This window comes from Falco cherrug, chromosome 5, assembly GCF_023634085.1.
Source record: "Falco cherrug isolate bFalChe1 chromosome 5, bFalChe1.pri, whole genome shotgun sequence".
NCBI classification, from domain to species: domain Eukaryota; kingdom Metazoa; phylum Chordata; class Aves; order Falconiformes; family Falconidae; genus Falco; species Falco cherrug.
In genome coordinates this window covers 21,984,915-22,012,469 of record NC_073701.1, presented here as the reverse complement: position 1 = coordinate 22,012,469, position 27,555 = coordinate 21,984,915, and the positions used below count along the sequence as shown (strand labels likewise).

General features: G+C 38.7%; 1 protein-coding gene across 11 annotated transcripts in view; it reads right to left on the bottom strand.

Moving 5' to 3' along the window:
• EPS8 (epidermal growth factor receptor pathway substrate 8) overlaps nucleotides 1–27,555 on the bottom strand; it is a 140,669-nt gene that overhangs the window by 12,453 nt on the left and 100,661 nt on the right. For 10 of the 11 annotated variants that reach the window (XM_055711439.1, XM_027807624.2, XM_055711440.1 and 7 more), the window contains 10 exons: nucleotides 27,087–27,223; nucleotides 23,594–23,667; nucleotides 22,484–22,610; nucleotides 22,040–22,128; nucleotides 17,832–17,906; nucleotides 17,088–17,236; nucleotides 14,571–14,754; nucleotides 10,509–10,642; nucleotides 6,671–6,782; nucleotides 5,618–5,761 (listed from right to left, as the gene is read on the bottom strand). In XM_055711439.1, coding sequence (XP_055567414.1) covers nucleotides 5,618–5,761; nucleotides 6,671–6,782; nucleotides 10,509–10,642; nucleotides 14,571–14,754; nucleotides 17,088–17,236; nucleotides 17,832–17,906; nucleotides 22,040–22,128; nucleotides 22,484–22,610; nucleotides 23,594–23,667; nucleotides 27,087–27,223 — 1,225 coding nt within the window. The remainder of the gene's footprint in view (nucleotides 1–5,617; nucleotides 5,762–6,670; nucleotides 6,783–10,508; nucleotides 10,643–14,570; nucleotides 14,755–17,087; nucleotides 17,237–17,831; nucleotides 17,907–22,039; nucleotides 22,129–22,483; nucleotides 22,611–23,593; nucleotides 23,668–27,086; nucleotides 27,224–27,555) is intronic. The other variant, XM_055711446.1, reaches the window with a different exon arrangement.

Sequence of the window (27,555 nt, the reverse complement as noted above, 5' to 3'; positions counted from 1 at the left end):
AAACATAATACAGAAAAAGCAACACCTCAACACTACACATAGCTGTCAATTGACGCTACTGATGCAGTTTCAAAACCATGTTCTACTGCAATCACAAGCCTCATCAAAACAACTTGCTGGAGTGAAAATAAAAATTAAACTGGAAGCATCACTCAAATTCTAAATTTAGAGATGAAACCACATTGAAATACACTTCACATTTTGTTGAATTGTGCCCAAAAGCCAATTATACATTTGAATCACATTTAACATTTCTTTTTTTAAGACTTTTTTTTTTTTTTTTTTTTAACTCCAGATCTTTTGAGGACATCCACAAATTCATCCCATCATTTCTATTCATTGCTACAAATAAAGCTAGCATGCGCTCTGGAATTTGGTGACTAGATAGTCCAAAAGAGTCAGGTTTGAGTTTCAGTACCAGAAGAGTAATTTTGTTACCTCTGAAAGCTCTCCCAGCAATTGCTGTCAGGAAAATGGAGTAAATCACATCAAATAGTATTGTTAGAAAGGTAAAAAGTAACTGCCTCACACATCACTCTGAAATTTCATATACATCAGCAACTTAAAACAAAGGAAAACCAGTGCTAATAATTACCTCTTCTTACTCACTAAAGAACTCACACAGTGATTTATTCTTATTTTCTTATTTCGAATAATGAACAGAGTGCTGGCTACAAAATATACGATGTGACACCACATAAGCAATGAGCTCTTTTCAAAGCAGCTATCCAGACAGAAACTTAGAAAGAGGTTTAATAAAAAACAAAACCCAAACAAAAAACTGACAATGGATTGAAGCTCATAAGGTGAATGCAGAGAACACTTGCCACTGTAGAACAATAAGAATTAAATCATGGCAGGTATTAAAAAAGGAACTTACTTATTTTAGCTTAAGAAATGTTGGCTAGCTTAGAAAAGAAGGTAAAGGTCACTGCTGACACATGTACTCATTAATTTGTTGACAGCTATCAGAACAGTGAACAATTCTGGATTTTGTTTTTCCTTCTTCCTCGTATTTTTTTCTTTTAAGAATAAACTTGCAATACTCAACTCACATAAATTGGAACAAATCCTTCAAATTATTTGAAGCAATGATGATACACACTTATTAAGAATCTGGATATATCAGAAAAGCTTGCTGGGACTAGATTTCTTTTTCTTATTTTTTCCCAGAAAATCTTTGTTTTTAAAGAAAAAAAAACAGAGGTCCCAAAGCTCTTTTTTCAACACACTAAGGCTGCATGATGTAAAAACACCTAGATTCTGTATGATCTGATCTATTTTTAATGTAAGTAAAATACTATGTTTGAGTAGAAGTGCTAACAGTATCAACCCTAATTCCTGATCACTGTAAAAAAACTGGGAACAACGTATTTTCAAATACATTTCAGCATCAAAAAAAGGGAATATGTGTATTCAAACTATGGCAGGTAGTTAGCATTAAAGAGACATTGGGTACAACCATAACCAGCATTAATGCTGGGAAATGCTCTCATTACGCTAAAACAGACACCGAGCTTCCTGTTTACCCTCTTTCCGAACATTTTAGCACCACATTCCTGTTTGTACAGTGACAGGAGTTCACCAAGAGGGCTGCAGAGCATTCAGGTTCAATTTTGTCAACAGCATTGTGGTTTGGATGTTTTCTGGAGACTCATTTTAAGAGAGAAGAGAGAACCAACTAATAGTTTTCACCCAAAAGGGAGAATGAGGTATCCAAGACTGGAAAAGCAAATTTCAAGCAGGTCTTTTGCCAGTTTCCTTTCATGAGCTCAGCTATTACACAGAGTCAAACAGCTGCCTATTAAAATCCCATTACAAGTCATCTAACTAGCTCTTTCTAGGCAGTAAAGAATTTATATTTTTATTGGATTTATAAAGCCACCTTGCTAGAATCTTGCCAGAAAGCAAGAAGTACATTAGGATGGAAGAGGGAGAAATTTACAGACAGAATTTACTTATTTAAATTGGTATTAGCAAGAATTAGTCCCCATTTCTTAAAAAAAAAAAAAAAAATCATGGGGAAACTGGGGTCTTTTAATTCCTATCATCCTTTGACAACTATTCAGTACGGTTTTGTATAATAAATGGCATCCCATAATTTGGGATTGGATCAGTGTTGGATTGGACAGGAAACAACTTTTTTTTTTTAAAGCCATCAAAAAGTCTTGGTCTGATGACAACTTTAAAGAGCATTTGATATGAAATGAGGTAGAAGAGATACTGGCTCTTGCTCAAAAATTATGACATCTCTTTGGCCACTGCAAAATGAACACCTGGCAACTGCATCTCTTCATTATCAAACTCTTCATGATCTGCAGGAAAGATACCAGTTGGCAAAAGATAAATACGACACTAACTTGGAGCACAAACGCTGTGCTTGAGGGGAAACAACTTCCCACAGAGATATTTTAAGTGAGCTGCTAAACAAAGAGACTTGAAAGAAAGGTTTTGATGGTAGATTGCCATGAAATGCAAAGGACATTTCTCCCAAGTGAGGTGGTGACTTTTGTCTTGGTGTTTACATACCATAAACATACCTCTTACATAAACTGTCACACTTCCATGGACACTCATGTTTTTTTTAAAGTAAGACTACAAGACTGCATTTGGCTTTACATTTACTCTCCATGCTGCAGGATTTCATACGCATCACTGATAATGTAACTGTCTCAGCTTACATAGGTTGTCATGAGCTTAATGAACAAGCCCACTGAGATACACACCTCTATCCCAATTATTTTCCTCAAATTTCTTTTTCAAGAGCATTTAAAAAAGTGAATAAAAAGCACAGTAAATAGGAAATATTATGATTATTTCCTATGTTCACCAGCAATACTAGTAAGAAAGAAGAAATCAGTGTCCCTAGGAAAATGTTTATGTTCATATAAAATGGGAAGGTGAAGTACCACTATTGGTTCACAATAAAATAGCAGACCAAACTACCAACATTACGGGAAACTCTGATAAACAATAACTACAGCAGAAAACATAAATGATCAGCAAACCACGTTCCTAAATGTACAAAGGTACCAAACAAGCAAAAATATGGTTCTCCTGGAACTAATTCAACTGACCAGAAGACAACGTTAGAGCCTTTGACTCACAAAGGCGATGAAATAACTTGCAGTGTTCCTGCAAGTATCATTATAGACAATTCAGTGCTTTCAAGTAACTACCTGGGTCCTGGATCTTAAAAAGGACTGAGAGAAAAATCAGGATCTAATCTAGTGCATAGACTCAGAGGTCACTAGGAGAGGGCAGAGTGAGAGTAAAATAAACTTTGCAGCTCTGACAATAATTGTGATAACGAGGCATCCATCTCTCAGAGAAAGTGTCCATCTGCAGAATAACTGAATGAAAAAAATATCTCTTTCAATGGAATCCTTACCCCTTCCTAATAATCTAGAAACATCCCTTGGTCAGATATGCTTTGAAGGCCATTAGTCTGTAAAGAAATACACTAACCTTGTACATAACATTTATCTGCGGCTCACCACAGCAGATAGACTACTTTGAAAGCAGTCTTTCAAAAACCAAAGATGACTTAGGAGACTGGCAAAACTGCACAGCACCAGACGCTGAGCCTGGTTGTGTTCAGGGTCTGGCAAAGGCACTGATAGGAACGACTTCAATTTCCTCCTCTACCCACAAGTTCTCCTGTTTGACCTCAGGCAAGGCAGTCATCCCTTCAATGCCTCATTTCTTTCTGAAATAGCAGCAATGTCTCATAGCACTGTTATGAAAATAAATAGGGTTATGCAAACAGATCCCAAATGATCCATGTATCTATCACAGGAAAATAGACAAATGAGCCTGCTCAGGAGTGCTAAAATTATAATAACCACCATAAAGTTAAGAACAACATTACTGACGTCTTGGTAAAAACTCCATTTATCCTGTGTAATTCATTATATTCCTAAATAATTCCATAGTATTTCAAGCTCACATTTGAATATGATCAATCTGTAGGGAACAATCTGCCGGAGGGCAAAGAAACAAAATTATCTTAAATGCTGTTCTCTGAACCCGATTTTCATAAATCATGAAGAATGCTTTGTGAAAATGATTATGTTATTATTTCCTATATCATGTCGTTAAATCAAACACAAAACTTCAAAACCTGAAGTGCATCACAGAGAACAGTGTAAGAACCCCTACTCAAAACTGTACTCATTCTGCTCAGGATTTCTTTACAAATTCCAAACACACAAAATGACATGCAACAGAAGAAAAAGAAGTCAGATCTTTAAATCAGGATTTGAAAAGCACTCTAGATGCATGCTTCATTTCACAGACAGACAAAAACCATAATCAATTTAGAATGATCTCATACATTATAGGCAAACAATTAGGGACAGGAAAAACTCAGAAATGGTCTGATTCAAGCCCACCACACTCAAGACAGATCTACCGCACTGTTGTGCCAGGAATAGCACAGGACCTGTTTCTCAAGAGATTTTCCATATCCAAGGCAAAACTGGAAATACTGCAAAAGCTGCAGCTTTCACGGTAGCTGTGCAAACAGAATCTGGCACAGCGACACCTTCAACTGGGACTTTTAGATGAGTCTGCAGCAGAGATAGTCAAAGTAACATTATGGCATTTCATGTTTTCAGTCATCAGCTAAAAGTGTAGGCACAAGGAATGAATATTAGGTTAAAATAAATAAAATTTAACTTCAAGTTTCAACAGAAGTTTGATTTGTATTTGGACTGAAAAAGTCCGATTCAGAGGTAGGCCTAGAATTTTTGCTTAATCCACACTTGTTTGCCTAACCTTTCAAAATCATCAAAAACAAAAGGCAAGAAACGAGTCTTAGAAAATATAATGTCTTATTTTATGAGCTTCCAGCCCACTTCAAAGTTGTCTAAAAATAAACAATACAACTTTGTCCTGTATATCCTTACTCAGGTGGACAGCTGCACTGATGTAAGATTTTGTTGGTGGGGTTTTTTGGTGGTTTTTTTTTTAAATACTTTACCCTCTCATTCTGTTCAACATATAAAAGACACAACAAAACCAAAAATCTTAATTCCACACCACAACATGGAAGAAAACCAAAATTAGGTCAGGAGAATACAGTGCTATTGATGCACAGGCACAGCAATTGAAAAATACCTGCTTTGTGAATTCAAAAGCAAAGACACCTACTTTTTTATGACTCCAAAATTACAGTAATTAAATAGATTCAAGACTAAGGTAGAGTCACACAAAGACAGAAAATAAAAAGAAAAGCTAGTGTTCACTCTCCTAGGAGAAACAAAGATGACCCTACCTTAAATAATTCAAACTCCTTTTTTGGCATGAACAGCTACCAATCCACAAGAGATATTTGCAGTTAGAATAAATGCATACACATCGATTAAGACTGAAATTACCACCTCTAAGCAAATAAGTAGGAAAAAAAAACACCTTAAGGGGAAACATTTTGCTGTATCTCTATCAGCTTTATTCTCACATTAGACTATACAATACAGAAAAATCAACCTCAGCCTGTATAAGAAATACAAATCTTTTCACCCATCAGTGAAACACACAGATATTTCAGCCTTGCTGTGAATCACACACATGCACGCTTCAAAAGAAAGTTTTGCTCCCAGGGAGCAGATGGTACCTGGATGGTGCGGGTATACGCAGGTTCTGACCATCCTAGACCACCTTCTTGATTCCTTAGAGGGTCCAAAATGTTGTTTGGCACAAAACCTGTGCTGCCACTTTTATTCTGAACCTTCCACCACTGCTTTCTGTCATCCAGAATCTGAAATAATTTGGTAAATTGGTTACATATTTTTCCTGACTTTCCTCCTGCCAGTACTTAGACTGTGCATCATTTCAAAACAAAACCAAAACTTTGCCAGGTTCTGTGATTGCCAACAGATCTTACACAGACATCCCTAAGAAACCCCTGTAGGCTTCCTTGATTATGACCATCATTAATTCTACATGGTTGTACTGCACTTTTCAAAACATGGCTCTCAAGAAAGGATATGGAAGAAAAGTGTGTAACGAATCTCTGTAAACTCAGACATGTGCTGGACCAGACCGCAGAATGAAAATCAAACACTTGTGCAGAGAGGCTGGCTTCTCTACAACTTACATGCTGTTGACAAAAGAAATAAGGAACTACTAATAACCCAAAGAAAAGTGCATCATTCTAGGACAGCACACATTTGGAGAGAAAGCACTTCTGAGTAAATAGGGAACTGGAGCAGGAACAGTCCCAAAATCTGATTACCTGCCGTGCAATCTCATACACAACATTTTCTCTCTGTTGCTCCCTCCCTTCCTATGTCTAGCTTTCAGGGTACCAGCTCTTCCAGGAAAGGGGAGTCTCTCACTATGCTCTATGCGCACACAGATAGTGTTTGCCAGAGCCAGTTATTTAAATACTACTAAATGTGACTTTTAAAAGCAACACCAGAGAAGACAGAAGAAACACACAAATATATTTCTAGCATGGATCTCTATAGCATCACTTCATAAGTCAGCACAGAATCTCTGTTTATCTTGCCAACAAGGCAAAACAAATTAATTGAACCTTCAATATTAAGGAAATTAAAACAAATACATTAAAGCAATCATTAACAGCCACACTGTCCACAGGAAAGGTACCCTAAGCTCTGAGTAGTACCAGAAATCCATGTTTTCTCTTTGCAAAAGAAATTACCTCTACAATCTCTTCCTTCATGACAGAAAGTTCACTGTTGTTTCTTGCCATAAATTCGTACTTGCATTTGGCATATTTCTTGGTATGTGCTTTACTGTGTGCTTCATAGTTTCTGCAAAACAAAGGTCAGACTACTATTCAGTGAGACATTCAAGCAACCAAAAACACAGACAAAATGCCCTCTTCCAGCAACATGCAAAACATTTAATGCTACCTATTAAAACTACCTATTCATAACACACCAATTTAAGGGTGGAGTGGGTGGGGTGGGGGGGAAGCAACAAACAAAAGAAAGAGGCAGTTGAGCTGGTTGAGCTACACAGACCTCTTGAACTGCTAATCTTATCGGCTCACTGCTTGCAAGATGTATGATAACAACTTAGATTAGCAGGTGACATTGTTTCAAAATAACCATGTACACTATATTTAGTCTGTTTTCCTACAGTAGGTTAAACAATCATTTGCCATATAAACAAATGACTATACTTAGCATATAATTGATATCTGGTGCTTTGTATGAAATTGTATTTCTAGCATTCATCATAAATTGCTTCAAGTATGTAATAGACAAGTAAATTTTTCCCATCATCACTGATGGAATTAAACTCTAAAAAAAATGGTCACCTACTGTAGATCAGTTTTCTTAATTGACTATAAGATACCATCAACTAACAACCTCAAGTTACTGTATCAATTGAAAATGAACAATAACTTCTTGGCAGTTACAGACTTCATTGTAGAACACAGCATACCACAGTTTAACTCGGTGCTTTTCCATTTCCAGGAGGAAAGACCTGTTCAGAATGCCTTTGGCGAAACAGGTACTAGCTTCTTTGATGTAGTTAGTACCTCTTCAAGTTGAGAAGCCCCCCAGCCCCCTCAAAACAGGTCCAAAAGAAACAACACGATTCACTTACTGACAATTACACCCAACAACCTCAAACCATACCAGGTAGTAAAGTTGAAAAAAAATAAATCCAAACAGATAATGAAAACATGTGGCAATCAGTGGCTTGAAATGCTGCATACAACATCACAGCACAGGGATACGAATGAGGACTGTTGCCGATGTTGGTGCTGTGTAACCGTGAGTCCCAGGTGTGCCTCAGCAATCCAGCAGTTACCTAGCTATTGCACGGCTGTGGAGAACTGTCTCACTTGACTTGAAGAACAGAACAAAGGAAGAGTAATATTTAGATTGATAGATTATTTCAAAAGAAAGACAAAACACTAGAAGTGTTTAAGGAGAGAGTGAAACATGGGATGAACCCTAGACTGCAGAATAGCTGTCATGAGGCTGAAAGATGTGTGAGTAATCCCAATGTTTTCTGCCACCCACTCAAAATTCAATTGATTTTGAACTCCTTCCTTACTATCTCAGCGATATGACTAATCTACCTCTGAAGGCACTTTTAGCCTGCCTTTCCAAACTCATTTCACTAACTGGGTCTTCCTACCTTGTCCACACATAACTACCCTGATCCCTTCAAAAAACTTAACTCAGGAAGAATTTTTTAAAATGCTTACATTTCAGTTTTACTCCACTCTGTTGCTATCAACAGCAACATCCCCACAACATGGGCTGGGCAATGGCTGTGAGTGTCTGAACAGACCACAATTCTTCAAGCCCAGCTTAATGAGTCAAACAGTTTACTCAGGGCACAAATCTTCTCAGTAGTCCCCCTACATCCATCCTCCACTGCGTTTTCTTACTGCCTATCAGATAAACCATAACTGAATCCCTCTGCTCTCCAGTGCATTGTTGCTCAAAGCCTAGTGGATTGCACAGACTTTCAGGGTGATTTTCTTCAAATAACAGTGCAAACCCAAGCTACAAAGCATATCACTTTCAAGCACCACATAACTTGCTGAAAAACTATTCAGTACTCTTTCAGTATCAGAGGGAGTCCTTGATATACCTAATATCACACTGAAAGTTTGAGATCCTGATACTTGTTTTACATCACCCAAGGAAAATCCACCTTACTGGATATCCTGGCATGTTGGAATAAGGGTCACTAAAGTTCTCTGTAATTAAAATTTCCCTGGACATTTCTCTGTAACCTACCAGTTCCTCTGAAGGTAGTGGGTGAGTTGGTCACTGCCTTTGGCCCACTCGTTAGGAATGTCAGCTTTGAACAAGAACCAGCATTTGATGGTTGAAAGGGTCAACTTGAATTTCTCACTCCCTCCCCCAAACCTACTCCGCCACCTTCTTCACAGATACTTTACAATTTATCTTTAAATGGAAGCTGCGTGGGGTAATACACGTTAACAGCTTTCCCTCAGTAATAAGCTCCTACCAGGCATGTATCGTATGTCTTGAGAGCCAATTAACAAATGGAAGTTTGTGTCATGTTGAACAGACTGGAAGATAGGGGCATGCTGTGGATGTCTGCATCAGTACCAGCCATCTAGACTCACTCCTACAACCAGTGGTGAGAAACAGGCACCACTACAGCATGTCTCATTTCATATCTTTCAAAAGACTAATTTCACTTTACATTAACTGCTTCTTAGAAACACCCATTTCTCTTTACCCGCCACAAAGGAGGCTTGGATGACTCTTTCAGTTGCAGCCAGATACTATTGATGATATCACTATTCAATGCCATAAAACTCACTCTCTGGACCTGAAATTGAGGCAACAACATTTGCATGGAATAATCTTACTCTGAAAGAACAAAATAGGTCTTATCACGTTACAAGTAAGAGAGAAAGGAATTTAGAGTACAGATCACCTAGATTTCAAGCTAACTGGTCCTGAGACAAGAACTCAAAAAGTAACTAAGTTTCAGAAAAATTTAAGAGCTGATTAATACTGCTGTTGTTATGAAGAATACATCCAAAGTTCAGGAAAAAAAAATCAAGACTTCAACTAGCACAACACACAGGAACATGTTTGCACGCAAATTAACAACAGGATCTTTAGCAGGTAGCTCAAAACTAGGGATTATGCAAAGGTTTTCATCCAAAAAAATTATATCAATGCTGTTTTAACCTGCAGTCTGATCCCAAAAAACTTAGCTTAAACATCTTCCATGGCACATAAGCAAAAATACTGTTCATATGGTGTGCATGGAATATGTTTTGGCATGGGGTAGCAATTCCAACACTGTTTTACCAATTTACTTTCACAGCTAGTGGTGGTATAAATTCTCCCCACAGACAAGGCCAAGACTCCAAGGATCCTTGCATTTGATCTTGTCAAGCTATTTCGACTTAGGCTAAAATGAAGGGGATGAAAGAGTATGTGCAAAAAGACACTGGTTGCTATGCAAACACTTCCGAGCATTTTCTGTAACATTTAAAAAAGAATGGAAGAAATGAGGAGTTACTATTCTGAAAGTGGATATTTATGCACCAGCCCAGAAAACGAAAAGCAGGAGGCTAGGGAGTGCTAAGTGAGCAGCTAAGTAAATCAAAACAAGTACAGGTGAATCTCCGAGAAAACGTGTCATTCTTTGTAGTTCTGAAAAGAGTAAAGATTATATTTAAAAACATGAAACAAAGCAGAAATAAAATTTTAACCCAAATAGAAGGATTCTGTGTTCTCAATTGGGTTGGAATTCCACTATATAATTTTTGACAAAAGCATCAATTTAACAGCATACATAAATAAACAGGGTAGTTTCATAGAAACCATACCAAAAAAGTCTTAAACATGTGCCTTAGCGAAGCAAAAGCAGAATACCCACTGCTAGCCAGAATCACTTCCTCATAGAAATAAGATACAACTCCAGACACAACCAGAAGTAATTACAGACACCGCCACCCCAACAGCAGTAAGTCGGGACAGTTATCCACAGCACCACGTACGCCATTGATTCAGTGTTACCTATCTACATGTCGGCTAACAGTTTGCTTAAAGGCAGCAACAGCCGCCCCCTGGTCCAGCAGAGGCCCTCTTTTGTAAACTGTGTTACTGAATGCATACCCATCGGACGGAGGGTAGTCAGGAACGCTGGGAGGCTGGAAGACAAAAAAGAAACAAAGCCACAAAGTGGATTAGTGTCATCAGTGGCACTGCCTAGTTCACGTAATCCAGCACCCTGAGGGTCTCTGTCAGCACTCACGCATCCTCGGGTGCTCATGATTCTTCTATGAAAAGTTAATAACTTCTGCATTTCAAATACATAAACAGGGAGATCAAAAGGATAAGGATAAAAGAATTGTGATCCTAAGTCATCCCACTGCATTAATATTGCAGTGGATACTCTTTAGAAAAATAGTTCTCTGGGGCAAGGTCCATGTCATCTTTCAGATATCACTACAGCAACACAACTTATGAACAATGGCTGAATGGCTTTAAAATAAACCACACCAAGAAACCATGTTGAGCTTTTGTTCTAGATGCATGCTTAAAGCCAGAAACCTCTAGCTAGCTAACAGTAGCTCTGTTTAAGAAATAAAACCTCCCAAGTAAAACTATCACTCTGTTGCAGGATATGAAGTGGCTCATTCATTTCCACCCTCTCAATGAACATGACTATAGTCAAAGAAATGCAAAAGGGAATGTGACAGTATAATTAAGGAAAATAATCACAATTTATCACAAGCACATATATAAGACTATTCAAGGCTTTAGGAAATTATTCTTAAACAGCAGTCTTTTAAAAAAACACCTTACATTCAGCAATGATACTCTGCTTCTAAGTAAGAATTATTTTAACCACCATTCCCCAAAACAAAAACAAAGCAGTTCATTTCTGGAGATTATGACATTGAAATTGCTCATTCTAGATCTTTTCCTTATACCACCATCCAGTTGCACAAGTTAGAACAGCTGAGATTCATCAGAAATTGCCAAATCTCTACACCTGGTTTCCTGGTCTTATTGGTGTTCTGTGAGGTTTTTTCGGTTTGTTGGTGGGTTTGGGGCAGGGGGGGGAGGGGGTTGTTTGCTTTGGTTTTTTGGTTGTTGTTTTTTTTATTTTTTTTTGTGTGGCTACAGAAAAGTCACTCACCTAATTTCTGCCTCCAAGTATCTGACCTGGCACCAAAAGACACTTGCCTATGCAGCTGAGGGTTGGTTTATGAAATGAAATTAAAACTGCATAAAAGCTCCCATAGACATAGAATTTTCTTTAAAACTATACTATTAAGACCACTTTGAAAAAAATCTCAAGCGTCACCTAGCTTACACTTTACATCAAAATTCACCCAGGAAGCAGGAATTCATTTTACTTCACACACAGATTATTTGCATCACCTCAGCCTCACTGGACTCTCTTCCACCAGTTCCCCACTGTTTCACTGCCATTTGAAGCCCTCCTCACTGAACAGATTCCACTTTGAAACCCCTCTGGTGGGAGCTGTGTGTGTAGCTAGATCTTAAGATTCAGGAATGGAAAGAAAAAGGAAAATAAAATGGTTCTCATGAGCAGGAACCTCCAATGCACTTTTCCAGCCAGATGCCAGAGCAGTCCCTGCCCAGCAGGGAGGGCAGCCACACGCACTCATCCCCTCTCCACTCCTGGGGCAGCACAGCTCTCGACATGCAGCCATGGTCCTCGGGAGAGCAATGTCACACCAAGACAGGAGGCAAATCAGTGGCAAGAGACAAACACTTAAATCCTCATCTTATTTTTCCAGCCAGCGCTCTTCATTAAATAAGCTGTTATGGCAGACTCACAAAAGAATAATTATTCTGGTCATCACCCACTCCAGGGTGGTCCTTTTGCTGCAGACAAACAGCATTTTGCACTAGCACAGCTTTTTCCAGCTGAGCACCTACAGCATTTCACAGCTATTAAGCAGCTCAAGGCTTTTTCCCCCTAGGGATGTGCTGAGGAGGCACTGGTGCAGGCAGCCAAGGTACCAAGGTTATAGTGCTTGCCCAGGACCACGTGGGAATCAGTGACAGTCATGAAACTAAGCCCTGACATCCCAGGTGCCGCGCACTCAGGGAACTGTGATACATATTATTTATTTATTTTTGGTCTTTCTAAGATTAAGACAAAGAAGCTAAGTTGGCACAAACAATTATCAATCCAACCGTTGCCACCATGAAAAAGAATGAAACTAACTCTCTGAAACACAAGCAAGTAAAATACCTCAATATATTATCTGCCTCCAAAACTGTTTTAACTTATTATATATAAAATAACATGAACTTCTTATAATCATTAGAAGAGAAAAAATAATGCACTTCTTTTTTTCAACACTATTTTGTCTTTTTTTTTCTTTAAATTATTTAGAAGGAGCACAGTGTAAACAAAAAAATCTGCATGGAAATGTAAAGCTGCAGAGAAATACTGAGACAGCGATTAATAAGACATTTTTGGAAGATGACTAGGGAAGGGGGTGACAGCAATGGCAACAGCTACATTTCACATTATTGTGTCCGTTAACTTTACTAAAAATGCTTTTTTGCTCAAAATGAATCACTGGCAACAACTAAGTTTTTGGCGCACTTTTTCTTGTATATCTTGTTAGGTATAAAGCCAAACTGTTTTAATTAATCAAATATCTACCACATTAACCTCCTTTGCTTGGCAGACTTTTTATCCAATTTGTCTCTATAGCTGAGTAGATTATTTTTTTTTTTCTGGACTGATGGAGATTATCATGAAAACAAAGTTTTATTATGACAAGCTTTCCACGGGCAGTTTTCATAAACTTTTGCTGGGGAAGGTTTGTTGTCTCCGATAGGGAATTGCTCTGCAAAAAACCACCATGCCCTAAAAGCCAAAAAACCTTCCCTCGAACCTTCTTTCATATGTGCATTTTTTCACTAACAGATTAAAACCCCACATATTATAAAATTAAGATAAAATGCAGTGTCCTTGGGTTAAGATATACTCCAAATATTGTGCAGATTGCTCAAGGAAGACAGGAAAGACTATGGACTAAACCTAGAAAATTCTCAGGTGCTAACAGGGGACCTTGGACTAAATAACAATTGATTTAAAGTAAAACTAGCATAGCAAAAGAATTCAAAATTTTGAATTAGAACTTATGTCCTGCCAACAACAAAAAGCTCCCAAAATGAAAACTTTTATATGTTTAAAAATGCAATAGGGTTTTTTTTTTGTGAATTAAAAAGAAACAAAATCCATATATATTCTTAGAATTGTGAGAAAAATGAAAGTACATTTTCTGACCAACTCTACTGAAAAAGTAGGGAGAAGAATCTCTGTTAAGAACCAAAGGAGCAGACTATAAAGTTGGTCCAAAAGCACACTCTGGTTTCTCTGAAGGCTTCAGATGATGGTGCCTGTTTCCATTCTCTAAATAGAATAACCTGTCTTTTGCTAAATTCATCACATTTCTTGGAAGAAAAGGATGGGAAAATGTTCCTGTATAAGAATTCTAATGGGCAGCTGTTTTTCACAAGTAGGTCTAAATTACCTGACATGGCATTTTTCTGATACCACCTCTGAATACATTCTTGCAATACAGTGAAAGCATCAAGAAATTAATGAAAGGAATATTAAACTCCACATTTGTGAAGCAGTAGCTTAAATCCAAAATTGCCTGAACAGTGGTGCTTTTTCCCCCTAGCATCCCATCCAGCCTTGCATGGATGCACATTTAAGAGCATTTTGGTTCAAATTCTGCCTAAATATATGGTCAAAAAAACCAGCATCTGAAAGCACAGGTCAAGAATCAAATTGAACCTCAGGGGCCTGGACTACCATCCCAATTGAGGTGGGAAAGTGCACCAAGTTCAAGGAGAGCAGCAGGCAAAAGCCTTCTATTTCTCCTAATCACATTTTTGGTGGCTGAACAGGTATTTGTTTTTTTATAACTTTAATGTAAGTGTAATGAACTTGCACTGATATAGCAGACATCAGAGCATGGTTATTCCAACAACATCACAGATTATTTTCATCATGAAGTAAACAGTTGGCGTTGCCTTCAGCTAATTTACAAAACGCTGTTGCAGGTAACCTACCTCAGCTGACAACCTTTTCATTTCTTGCTTCCGCTGTTGCTCTGCAACGTTTGCCACAGACTCAGCCAAATGATTGAGTTCTTGCTCCTTTGGAGCTCCCATGAAGTTCAGCAAAGGAGGCTCCCAACCATTTCGGAAACGGGGGACATAAGGTGGAATAAAATGGTCTTTGGGCCAATCCGCTCTGTATGAAAAGTAAATTACAGATCTGTATCAAGGGCCATACAAATATTGGTTTAATAGATATCCTAAAAATTGAAATGCTTTAGAATTTTTATTAGTATAGAGGAGATATTGGGATTACAATAAGGCAGAATTGCACAGGAACACAAAATTGGCAGAAAACATTGCTTGACCACAGCCATGCTCCCTACTGTACCCTGCAGAAGGAAGCTGCTCCTGCCGTAAGGACATGTCAGTGGTAAAACACAACAAATTTCTGTCTTCTCTCACAGGATGAATAATAGAAAAATCAATCACAAACAAATCTAGGATTTAACTATTTGATGGGGAAAGATATTGCAATGCAGCATTTATGTGCAAGCACCAGACAAAAGACTCCAAAGAGACAAAGTCTTCAAAGAGAAAGTCTGAAAGCAGGTATGAAGTATGGAAGCTTAGGGGGCCTAGCTACACCTAAGCCCAAAAGTTAAACAATAGCTTTTACTGACAAAACCCCCACGACTCGAAGTGCTCCAAGACACAAGAATTAGTATCATATTTGCTGTTTCATGGTCCAGATAGCTCTTTTTAAAATGCTGTATTACTTTTCAGAGCTCCATTAGCATTCCCTATTGTGATACAAAATACCCAAACTAATACTTGCACACTCTGTCACTGCACTATACATAGCACACTGTCCCACAATATACATTACTGTATCTTAACAGTGAAAGCAGAAACAGGAACATACATAACATCCTTTTAAAAGTCTTGTTGTTGACACTGCTCAAAACTAAGGGGCAAATGCTGCCAGTTACACAAGTTGCAGGAGCAGTCAGAAATTACTGGCCCATTAGCAGCCCTGAGCTAGGTCAGTAACCCGTGAGTTTCATCATTCCTGTCTCCTGCTACACCACACCAGAGCGTACCTCTGGATACCGAGATCAATCAGATCATTTCTAATCTGCACAGGTCAAACAACTGTATTCCAAGTGCTTCATTCTTCACTGCCCAACATGAGCTGCTTCTCTTTCCATTAAGCTTTTTTCAGGACAGATTAAACAAATGATGGTGGCAGTTCCCAACGCAAAGAGCCCATTATTTTACCCAGTGATTCATTTTCCCTGCACAAGGCTCCAATGCTATGAAGCAATTTCCACTGCCAGTCCCTCCACAAGCTGCTACGAAGACAGCAGAGCTTGAAGCAGGTAAAGGCAAGAGAATGGTGCTTTGCTGGGGTAAGCTCTCAGGCAGTATCAAGGAGCTGCAATTCCTGTTCCCAGTGCATTTTATAGTAGCAGACTGAACCATAAGCCTAAAGGATGAACAACATTCAACATTCCAAAGGATGATAACATTCCTAGTCTGGCAGGAGAGTGAGATCAAGAAAGGGAAAGACTTGTATATCGCTCTCCCTACTCCGAGGATGTTTGTCACTCCATGCTCTAGGGCTTTCTGTGCAGCCTTTCTTACCAGCAAAACACTCAACTACTTTTTAATCAATCAATCAATCAATCAATTAAAGAAATCCACTTGGTAGATGTTTATGTTCCAATTTAAAATCTAAAAGCAAGGATGAATGAACACAAAATACATGATGCATTTCCAGCCCAAGTGATTGCATACTTAATCATCATCAAATGTACTTTACTGCAGATTAGAGTTAAAACACACTTTGCTAATTTAAGCTTTTTCTTTTGCGTGTTCTATTTACCTAAGTAACTTGGAACCACATACTTACCTCAAAAAGAACAAATGCATAAAATAGTTCACTTTTAGCTAAGTCTGACCATAACAGTGCAACGTGTAGGATATGCACATGTAACATTGTTCAGCCAATACACATCCAAAAATTATAAGCATTTTCTTTACAGCATTATGATGCTTTTGAAGTAGTAAAGACATAGATTTTCAGCTTTGATAATTACTGGAAATTGAAAATAGAAATCTCTATCTTGTTCTTCAATATTTGGCCAATTTTTATTGCGTCTTCTTCAAATTGATTTTTAGTGAAGTCCAGATAGCTGGGTTTGAAAAATAATAGTGAAAAACAACTGGAAACATGTAAGAGACAGTTCAGAAAAAATTACTGCAAGAGATTATGTCAAGAGGTTCTTGATACTATGGAGAAAACAAAAATTTCTGTCTGCATTTTCTCCCTCCTTGAGACCCCTAAAAATCAAACCACTCCCAAATTCCACTGGGGCTAAAGAGCTCCTTTCCAAAAACTTTGAAGAACAGTTCTGAAGAGTCCAAAGTCTAAGAAATTAATATTGAGTTTATTGGGGGGGTGGATAACGTCAATAAACTTGACTTTAAAGCTTATCAATAAAATATGCAAAGGCTTTTTCTCACCTGGCTTTGGTCCATGTGTCACCCAATGACATCCATAATTGGCCTTCCTCACTGGTGACAGTATATCGCAGGAAGTCTATAGTATCTTTTGTTAAGAGGGGACTGAGAACTGTACCAGCAAGCTCTGGCCCTCCTGTTGTCTGTACCACCTAAATCCCAGTATTGAAATAATACAAAGAACGTTGTCAGTAAGGAAGTTACAGTGAATGCAAGTTAACTACAGTGCTGCTAGTAAACATTTATTACTCATGAAAACAACCCCTCCAAAAAAACTCTGAGAAGCTAACGATGTGTCTTAATGTCCTACAGATTACTTAAACCATTTATTGCAGAAGAACTGCTGTTTTGGTCACCAACCATTTTATATTTAGCCTCACTTTTGGCAATGTTATTTTTGCTCCACTGATCAAAACCACACATCCTTCCATTAAATAGACATATGGCTATGCTTTCAACTCTCCTCTTGCATTATGTAAAGTATCTCAATTTTTTATCAGTAATTAAAAATTATAATGGCTAACTGTAACACACAAAGTTAAGATGATTTAAATAAATATATTTAATAGATAGGAATATACAAAGAAAAGGATAAAAATTATTTTCTAAAAAGATCCTGAGACACACACATTTCTCCTTAGCTATTGTCCAGGGACATATTTCAAACTTGTTATCCTTGAAAAGGTTACAGAGCATATAAACACAAAGAGTGCTGAAGGAAAACACTGAGAAAATTATAAACCTTACCATATGTAGTGGGGTAAAGAGAAAATGAACCAGTTCAGCTGCACTAGGATTCTGGATATGGAACTTTAATTTGGCCTGAAAGAATGGGAAAATGATACATTTTAAGAAACATTTAGCTTTTATGACAATAAATACTTCACATAAGAATGGGCATCCCTGATCAGGCCACAGGTCTGCCTAAGCCCAGTGTTTCATCTGCAACAGCCACTAAGTGCAAATGCTCATTCATCCAAATGCTTTTGAACCCACGTGTATCTTTAGCACCTATCATGCAAAACCAGCAGTTCCACAACTGAATTATATGCTTCGTAGAGAAGCATCTCCTTTGGAAATTCACCACCTCTTAGTTTCACTAGTGTTCTGTAGTTCTCTTAAAAGAAAACTGAGCAATCCTCTACTCGCTTTTTCCAGTGATGCTCATAACCATTTACAGCTTTATTACATTCTTTCTCTGTTTGTTTTTTTCCAGGCTAAAGTAATTTCTTTGAGCATTCTTGTCCTCCCTCAATTTTATTACACTGGGATCATAACAGCATACTGATGTTTTTTATTTGTTAATTATTTTCTTTTTCCAAATGGTTCTTAACATTTGTTTGGTTGATCACCGTTGAACATGAATGACATTCTCACAGGAATCTGTATTGCATCAACATTTGTTCTGATTTAATATAGAGATTTTCCCCCACCTGTCCATGACTACCATATCTATCAATGTTGAATTGCATCTGTCACTTTATCTGCTATCATGAGATATTTCTACATTTGTAGACTCTATAATCCCCATTTGCCTAGACACCTGTAGACATGCTGGACAGCAAAGGTATCTGCAAAGGCATGTGGGATGCCACTGCTGAATTTACCGCACTTTGTGAACTGGCATTTTAGTCCCATAATTTGTTTTCTATTTCACACAACAATCTAAGCAGCTACATTCAACCCCACAGCAGCTCAGTTTCTTTAAGAACTTTGCGGTATGCAACCTTGCTGGATGTGTTTTTGAAATCCAAAGAAATAAAATCCAAGGAACTTATGGATTTATAGACATTATTTTGTTTTGCAAGACGCACGTTTGCTTCTTACTCAACTTAATATACCTGCCTACAAACTGCATCCCATGTGCGGGTACCTGGTTGTCTCAGATCCTTGGAATGACTTTAAAGATTATCAGCATTACCTTAATGACTTCTCTTCCTCTGCAAGAAAGGCAGTTTGAGAGAGGTTACACACTGTACTGTGTGGTTTGCTGACTTAGTTTTTGGAATAGATTGATTAATGGTGCCCATTCAAACAGGGCTTCTATTCACCTGTCTGTAACTTGTCATTTTGATTTGCTGTTCTTTAACCCATTATCAGTTCTTCAAATCTGAAACAGAATATCTCGTGTCTCCCATAAAAAATGATTTTCATGAACATACTGTCCACTACCAAGGATTTCCAAGTAAACACACATATTAAAAAAATCATATAGTTTCTCTGATACAGCTTTTTGGAGGAATTTTTTTATTTACTGATGACCTGTTGGCCCTGCAGGCTCCAGAAGTTAAGCAGCATGCCAGAATGTGTTCTTAAAAGTTATAGCAGTTTTTACTGCATCTTGCAGTCTGTTCCTCAAACTGCTTTTGGCTAGCCTCATTCTACTTTCACATCCAGACTTTCCAAAGTGTGCCTCCAAATGAAGAAAGGAGGAGGATGTGTTTTTACTTGTAATAACTTCCTATATATTGTTCTTCAGTCATAACAACTTACTTTCAGTCTTTCTAAAGGTTTTTTTGACAAATGGTAGGCATTTTCTAGAAGCTTCCAGCATGGTGTTTTAAAACAGTTTCCATTCTACTGGCAAAGATTTTATTCTTCTAGCTACTCCTTTTTAATTTCAAATTTTCTAACTAGATTTTTCATTTTATAGAGTCCTCCATGCTTGACATAAAGCCCCAGGAAGTGAAATTTTAGACTGTCATGGTTTAATCCCAGCCAGCAATTAAGTAACATGCAGCCCTTTCTCATTCCCCCCTCTTCTCCTGCTGGTGGGATGGGAAGGAAAATCAGAAAAAGGTAAAACCTGCGGCTGAGGTAAGAACAGTTTCATAATTTAAATAAAGTTAAAATAATAGTAATAATAACAACAACCATCACCACCACCACAACAATTGTAAAGATCAGAAGAGGGAAAGACAGGAATAAAACCTAAGGGAAAAAAGCCAAATGATGCACAATAGAATTTCTCACCACCCACTGACCCAGACAGTCCCTCAGTAGCAATCGGTGGCCCCCAGTCAACTCGTCCAATATGTATGCTGAGCACGATGTTTTATGTGATGGAATACACCTTTGGCTAGTTTGGATCAGCTGTGCTGGCCATGCTGCCTCTCCCAGCCTCTTGTGCTCACTGACAGAGCATGGGCAACTGAAAAGTCCTTGACTTAGAGTAAGCACTACTTAGCAACAACTAAAAAGTCAGTGTGTTATCAACATTATTCTCATACTGAAACCAAAACACAAGACTAGATCATCTACTAAGAAGAAAACTAATTCTATTCCAGCTGGAACCAGGACACAGGCTTTTGTGGCTCCTGCAACAATGCAGAAGTAAAGCACTGTTACAAGCACAGCTCCTCACAAGCACCAAGTCCTAGATGCTGTTGAACATCAGAACAAGAACTGCTTCTTCTCCTGCACAGAAAATAAAAGACGCAAAAGTGCACATGTTGTTCTTGGGTGAAAAACATTTAAATGCAGAATGAGATAAGAAGTAAGAATGGAAAAAAATGAACACTACAAGCACTATTACTGAGAAGGATCAGTATGTTCTAAGACTTCCATCTTCCACAAAACAGCAATCCTTTAAGGTCACAATCACAGCATTCAATACAGAGTTTTGTTAAAAAAAGTTATTCTTAATAGATACATCTAAGAAATATCCATTTCTTAAAAACAGATACTTCCAAATAGCTCCTACAGTTCTGCAATCAGAATTCATTCCCTAAGAAGAAGAAAAAAGCTGATTTTACTCAGTGAATGCAAGAACAATTTTCTGTGTTGGCATAGCTTCCACAGCAATTGGAAGGGACAGCCAGTATCTGAAAGTAAATGCTTTGAAGGTGTCCCACTTGCTGCCTGCCTTTAATAGCACTTGCAGAAGAGGAGATGCCAGGACAAGGCTCTTGATTTAGCATCTCTGCTTGTCGAGAACTTATAAAGCAACAGCAATTTGTCGGATGGAGAGTTCTGAGGCCAGAAAGGTCCCACGTAATGATGGCAAACAAGCACAGAGAGTCTGATGGGCACAGTTGCATAAAACTAAATTAAGGCCACAGCTGGTGAGGCTGGCAAGCATGCAACAGAGCCATGATCCCCACAGATGTTCCTAGAGATTCTTTTATGATTTAAACTCAAATTTTCCAAGTAAAAGGCTTTAAAGAACCAGGAAAAGAAACAATGCTGAAAAAGAAATACACTCATCTAGTCACTGTGTAGAGAACTTGAGGAGCAGCATCCCAAACCTCAAAGGCCAACCTAGGTGGCCAGGCCTGCTCTTGCCTCAGTTCAGCCTTGGACGGAGAAGGAAAAGGTGAAAGTCCAAGACCAGCCAAGTATCAGCTGAGCTATCTTCCTGTGTGCCAGCCAAGGACCAAATAACATTACATTTCCAGGTACGTTAGCATTCTTGAGGAGGATATTTGTGGGTTTGCTCCTTCTGAAAGTGCAGTGGAGATCAGGACAGCAGACTCAGGCTCACGATTCCCTGGATGACATGACCACCTCTGCACAGCTGGTAGCAGTAGGGCATTTAAGACCCACAAGTTTTTCATACATGGACAAGGCACCAGGCAAGTTAGGCAGAAGGCAGAAAACTTGATTAATGCATTCCCAAAGCCAAGATGACCTGCAGCTCCCTCAGGGGTGTAAACAGTAAAGCATCCACCCCCTCTGGAATAGCTGGAATGGCCAAGAAACCCAACTTAATAACTACAAAGCAAATCCATCATGTTACTGATTCTTCCTTCTCCTCTTCATCTTTCACCACAATTTTAGTTCTTCACTTCACCCTAGTGGAATCGGACATAGGAAAACCAATGCAGCAAAACTGACACCCAAATTAATTTGTAGTGGTAGGGAAAACAAAGACTGTGTTATACTTAGCATCACCTATCCCAGAAAAAACTGTTACCTCGTGCCTCACACCACCATACCCACTAGCAGTCACTTACCAGAAGATTGAAGCCATGTTTGAATTTTTGGAAGCAGTCAACAAATTCATCTGGAGGTGGTGGTTTTGCACGGAGAGTAAGAACCCCCTCTGGTGAACAAAAAAAGATTTTTATGTATCCATTTATATTGTATGTAACTTCTATAAATGTTACAGATATAGTAAACACATAAATACATAATAGATTTACCAACTTACAGAATTTTATGGTCAATATAGAACCACAAAATGAGCATTTTCTGCAACCACATCTCTAGTTAGTCACACCCCACACATTTCAAGCAAATGATTTTCATAGGTTTCCCTCTAAAAATATACTGGGTAGGATTTTTTGTGCTCAAAGTGAAAGAAACTGTGCTCACGAAAAAATACCACAAAAAGATACATTTGCTAGCTACTTCAATGATTCTTAGAGAAGCAAATTGTGTGCAGTAAGAACCCCTACCTCCAGGTCCTTTCTTTTTACTTTTCTTAGTTTTCTTCCTCTTTGAAAGTTCAGCAAAAGCTTCAGCAGCTTTTTGAAGTTTGGTAACAAAATATTCAATGTCATCCAAAATATGGTTCAGAATTTGCTATGGGAGAAAAGAAAAGTAACAGTTTCTCTACAGACTCTCAAGCAGAAATACTCCAGAAATCAGAATGACCACGCTTTCAGACACCAACAGCTTCCTCGTAACAAAGTTCATGCTAGAACATTCCATATTTAGATTCATTATGTTTTTAACTTTACACACCTGAAAAGTATTTTTAATCTTAGGTTTTCAAAAACTTAGGACCACCAAAGCTTTTAAAATGTGAGCAACAAGTTTACTAAATTCAGATTGCAGTTACACAATTTGTGCACACATTACATTTTCTCTCACAGCACATGAAAAAATTCTAATTATTTGAATGGACAGCATTTTCCTAAACAGTGTAACTTCATAATCTCCTTTAGTACACAAAGTATTAAGCTAGTGGTTGAATGTCAAAATGTAGTTTTACAAAGAAGTGCTCTTTGAAGAACTGTTTTCAAAAGCAAGTGGAGGAGAATGAATGACCCCCTGGGGAACACACAAATTCAACAGGCCCCAACATGCTTTCCTCAAGACCCTCTGATGTTGCTCAGGGCAACAGCAGAGTAGAAAAGTAGAAAGTTACAAATGACAAATGGGGCAAAATATTTGTTATTGCATACATCGTAGGACCTGGCCAATGTTATTGCTTACAGGCAAGGAAAGTTTAGGTTATACATATACACGGTCCACCTGTCTTTAGAAATGACCATATGTTTATTTTCCAGATACTGGACATATCTGAGTCCCACAAAACGGATGGAATTTTTTATCCTTACATAGTTTGTTGAATTTGGTCTACCACACAAAATTACTGTTTATATTTCTACCTCTTCAAAGCATAAAACTTCACATCAACATTCAGTCCCTTTTTTTCTTTTTTATTTATCCTGTCTTTTTTTTATTTTAAGGAAAAAGAAAAAGAGCTACCGCCTATTTATTTTTAGGTCTACCTAAATTTCAGAGACATTAAGCAGTATCACTTGTAGCTTCTCACTTACAACATCTCTGTCAATCCTGGCTGCTATCATCTCTGCTGTTTCTTCATGATCATGGTATTGCCTATGTTTTTCAACTGTAGAAAAGGGAAGAAGAGAATAAGATATCCATATACACAGAATTAGCAACCAACACTTACTATACAGCTTATGCTTTAAAAGATACTAGTGTAGGAAAAAGATGGACAGAATTGTTTGTACCATTCCCTTTGCTCCACACAATCTGACTATCTTGCAACCTAATTCCTGAGCCTGCCAAGTCTCACAAAAAAAGCTTAGGTGTGTGCTTGCCTTAGCTTAGCTGCATAAATGAAATTAACCACAGAAATGTGGTACTGGGGTCTGGATCAAAAAATTACAGCAGAAAGTGGCAGATCATAAATACAGCATAATGAGAAATCATTCCATTTTGCAAAACATGCTGAAAGCTACTCCAGCAAAAGGAAGCAAGAAAGAGTGTTGCCATGACTTCGAAGACAATTTTGATATAAAAGGTAGTTAGCAAAAAGGGATACAAAGTCTGGCAGCATAGAAATGGGAGGTAATGATGTGACAGAACTGGTACTTCCAAATAACAATGGAAGAGTCAGTGACTTTTATTCAAAAACAAGGGTTAACATTTTGAGAAACAGTAAATGTTGCATTTTTAAGTCACACTAAGTACTGCATTGCGTTTGTTAACGGGTGGAATTTTAGTAAAAACATTTCAGAAAAGATCCACATGAGTGGAATAAAAGAAACTGCAGGGACTGCCACATTGCCCAAGTTACAGAAGACAAAGGCAGGGAATGGGAGTATAAAGAAGATGAGGAGAAGATGCAGGAGAAAATCAGCTTCATGACCATCTAAGGAACTTGAAGGTGCACAGGTCCATGGGACCTGACAGAATGCACCCATGGGTCCTGAGGGAACTGGCGAATGAAAGAGTCATGCCACTGTCCATCGTATCTGAGAAGTCGTGTCAGTCCAGTGAAGATCCCACTGACTGGAAAAGGGGAAACATAACCCCCATTTTTAGAAACGGAAAAAAAAGAAGACCCGGGGGACCACAGGCCAGTCAGTCTCACCTCTGTGCCCAGCAAGATTCCTGGAAACTATGCTAAGGCACATGGAAAACAAAGAGGTGACTGGTGACAGCTAACATAGCTTCACTAAGGGTAAATCATGACTGAAAAATTTGGTATCCTTGTACAACAGGGTTATAGTGTTGATGGATGGGGGAAGAACAATTGACATCATCTACCTGGACTTGTACAAAGTATCTGACATTGTCCCACACAACATCCTTGTTGCTAAATTGGAGGACAGGGATTTGACAAATGGACCACTTGGCAGATGAGAAATTGGCTGGATGGTCATATGTTGCAGTCAACAGCTTGATGTCCGAGTGGAGATGACAAGTGGCTTTCCTCAGGGGTCAGTATTTGGATTGGTGCTGTTTAACACCTTTGTCTGTGACATGGACAGTGTGATCGAGACGTCCTCAGCAAGTTTGCCAACAACACCAAGCTGTGTGGTGTGGTCAACATGCTGGAGGGAATGGAAGCCATCCACAGGGACTTTGAGAGGCTTGAGAGGTGGGTCTGCATGAACCTCATGAAGTTCAACAAGACCAAGTACAAGGTCCTGCACATGTGTCGGGGCAATCCCAAGTACAAACACAGGCTGGGAGGAGAAAGGATTGAGAGCAGCCCCAAGGAGAAAGATTTGGGGGTGTTGGTGAATGAGAAGTTCAGCATGAGATGGCAATGTACACTTGCAGCCCAGAAAGCCAGCTGCACCCTGGGCTGCATCAAAAGAAGCGTGGCCAGCAGGTTGAGGGAGGGGATCATTCCCCTCTACTGCACTTTTGTGAGACCCCACCTGGAGTACTGCATTCAGCTTTGAAGCCCCCAGCATAAGGAGGACATGGACCTGTTGGAACAAGTCCAGAGGAGAGCCACAAAGATGATCAGGGGGCTAGAGCACCTCTCCTATGAAGACAGGCTGAGAGAGTTGGGGTTGGTCAGCCTGGAGAAGAGAAGGCTCCGGGGAGACCTTATAGCACCTTCCAGTGCCTAAAGGGGGCCTACAAAAAAGCCAGAGAGGGATTTTTTACAAGGGCATGTAGTGATAGGACAAGGGGGAATAGCTTTAAGTTGAAAGAGGGTAGATTTAGATTAAATACAAGGAAGAAATTCTTTACTGTGGAGGTGCTGAGGCACTGGAACAGGTTGCCCAGAGAAGCTGTGGGTGCCCCATCCCTGGAAGCGCTCAAGGCCAGGTTGGATGGGGCTTTGAGCAACCTGGTCTAGTGGAAGGTGTCCCTGCCCATGGCAGGGGGGGTGGAACTAGATGATCTTTAAGGTCTCTTCCAAACCAAATCATTCTATGATTCCAACTCCGATCCACATGTGGTGTGGCAAGGCACTCAACAAACTAGTGAACCTTTCGTGAAGTAAGAAGTCAAGCAGAAGAACAAACTAGCCTTTATTCAAGATAAATGTAATACTGTAGGTAAAAAGACGAAATAGTTCTTAACATTACAGATTTCTCTGAACATTTTTAGTTGTTTTCTTTGCATAGTTGTATATTTTGTTGAGTGATATAGATAATAGTTTAATAAACCAAAAACAATAAAGACTCCATGGTTAATGACTTCTAAAACTAAAATTTTAGTGTCTATTATTAAAAAAACAACTAAACAAACCAACCAAAAAAGGCCTCTGTCTAACCTTAATACAGGCTGTTTTACAGAAGGAGCTTTACTGTTTCTAAAAAATATTTTTTCAAAGATATTTGATCAAAATAAAAATTTTTCCATTAGATTTAAAAAAAAACAAAACAAACAAACCACCAAACAAAAAAAAATATCCAAACCTATTAGAAATGCTACAGCATTCCTTGGTTAAAGTTTTTTTTTTTTTTAAAAAAAAAAGAAGGTAGTTTAACCATACAGGCCATTATAAAGATAAATATAAAATAAATAAATAATGCTGATCTCTAGTCACTTTTTAATCCATGATTATATTTTTTAATTGTCTGAAATATCTGGCCTACGCTCTCCCTATTACTGAGGACAGCATCATTAAATTACTAGAGTTAGGGCAGTACTGGTTACTATGAATGTTACTATGTTCACAAAAAAGCCCAAGTTACAATTGGTAGCCCACACCCCCACTCAATTAAGCACAAGTAAAAGCAGCTCTGAACAGAAATTCAGAAAATGGGTAAGTGCAAGTAAATGACAAGTCTGATTATGACAGTCAGGTCATATTCCCCAGATCAGGCACTGGTGGCTTGGGGCATTTCAGACTAGGCTGGGAGAATGATCCTGTCTGCTCTCAGCGAGGACAGAGGGGTGACCTTGTACAACCATTTCTGTATCTGGATGCAATTACCGTAATTTTTATGAAACTAGTCTACTTTTGTTATTACCAAGCATCACAAAAATGCACTGCCCAGAACAACTGTTTGCCACCATGCTGCGCAGCAGCGGGCTCCCAGAAATACTCACACTCCCCCTGCTCAGCAGCCCATGCAGACCACGCTGCCACACGGCTTCTCACATCCACTTGGGTGATGGTCCCTGGTGGCACAGGGGCCGGTGCCTGTGGTGGTGGTGGGATGGCGCTGTCAGCTTTGGATATCATTCTAGAGGAAGAGAAGCCCACAAGTGACACTTGAAGGGGAAAACGTTCTCTTTTCTAGTGCTTAATCAGAGAAGTCAAGGAGGCCTCACAAGGACCTCTTCTACTGTTGAACGTACTGTGGATTTCCCAAATAAGCAGTACTCAAGACCATGATATGTAAATATGTTAAACACAGTAGGAAACCCACTCCATGATGGTGTTAGCAAATCTTCTTCAGCTGGCTACATGGGAAATGCCCAAGCAGTGCCACATAACTTGATGTCTACAGGCCTGCCAGTTTACACAGGTAAATTCAGTAGCTTGGGTTTTAGTGGGTGGCACTTTTACCACCAT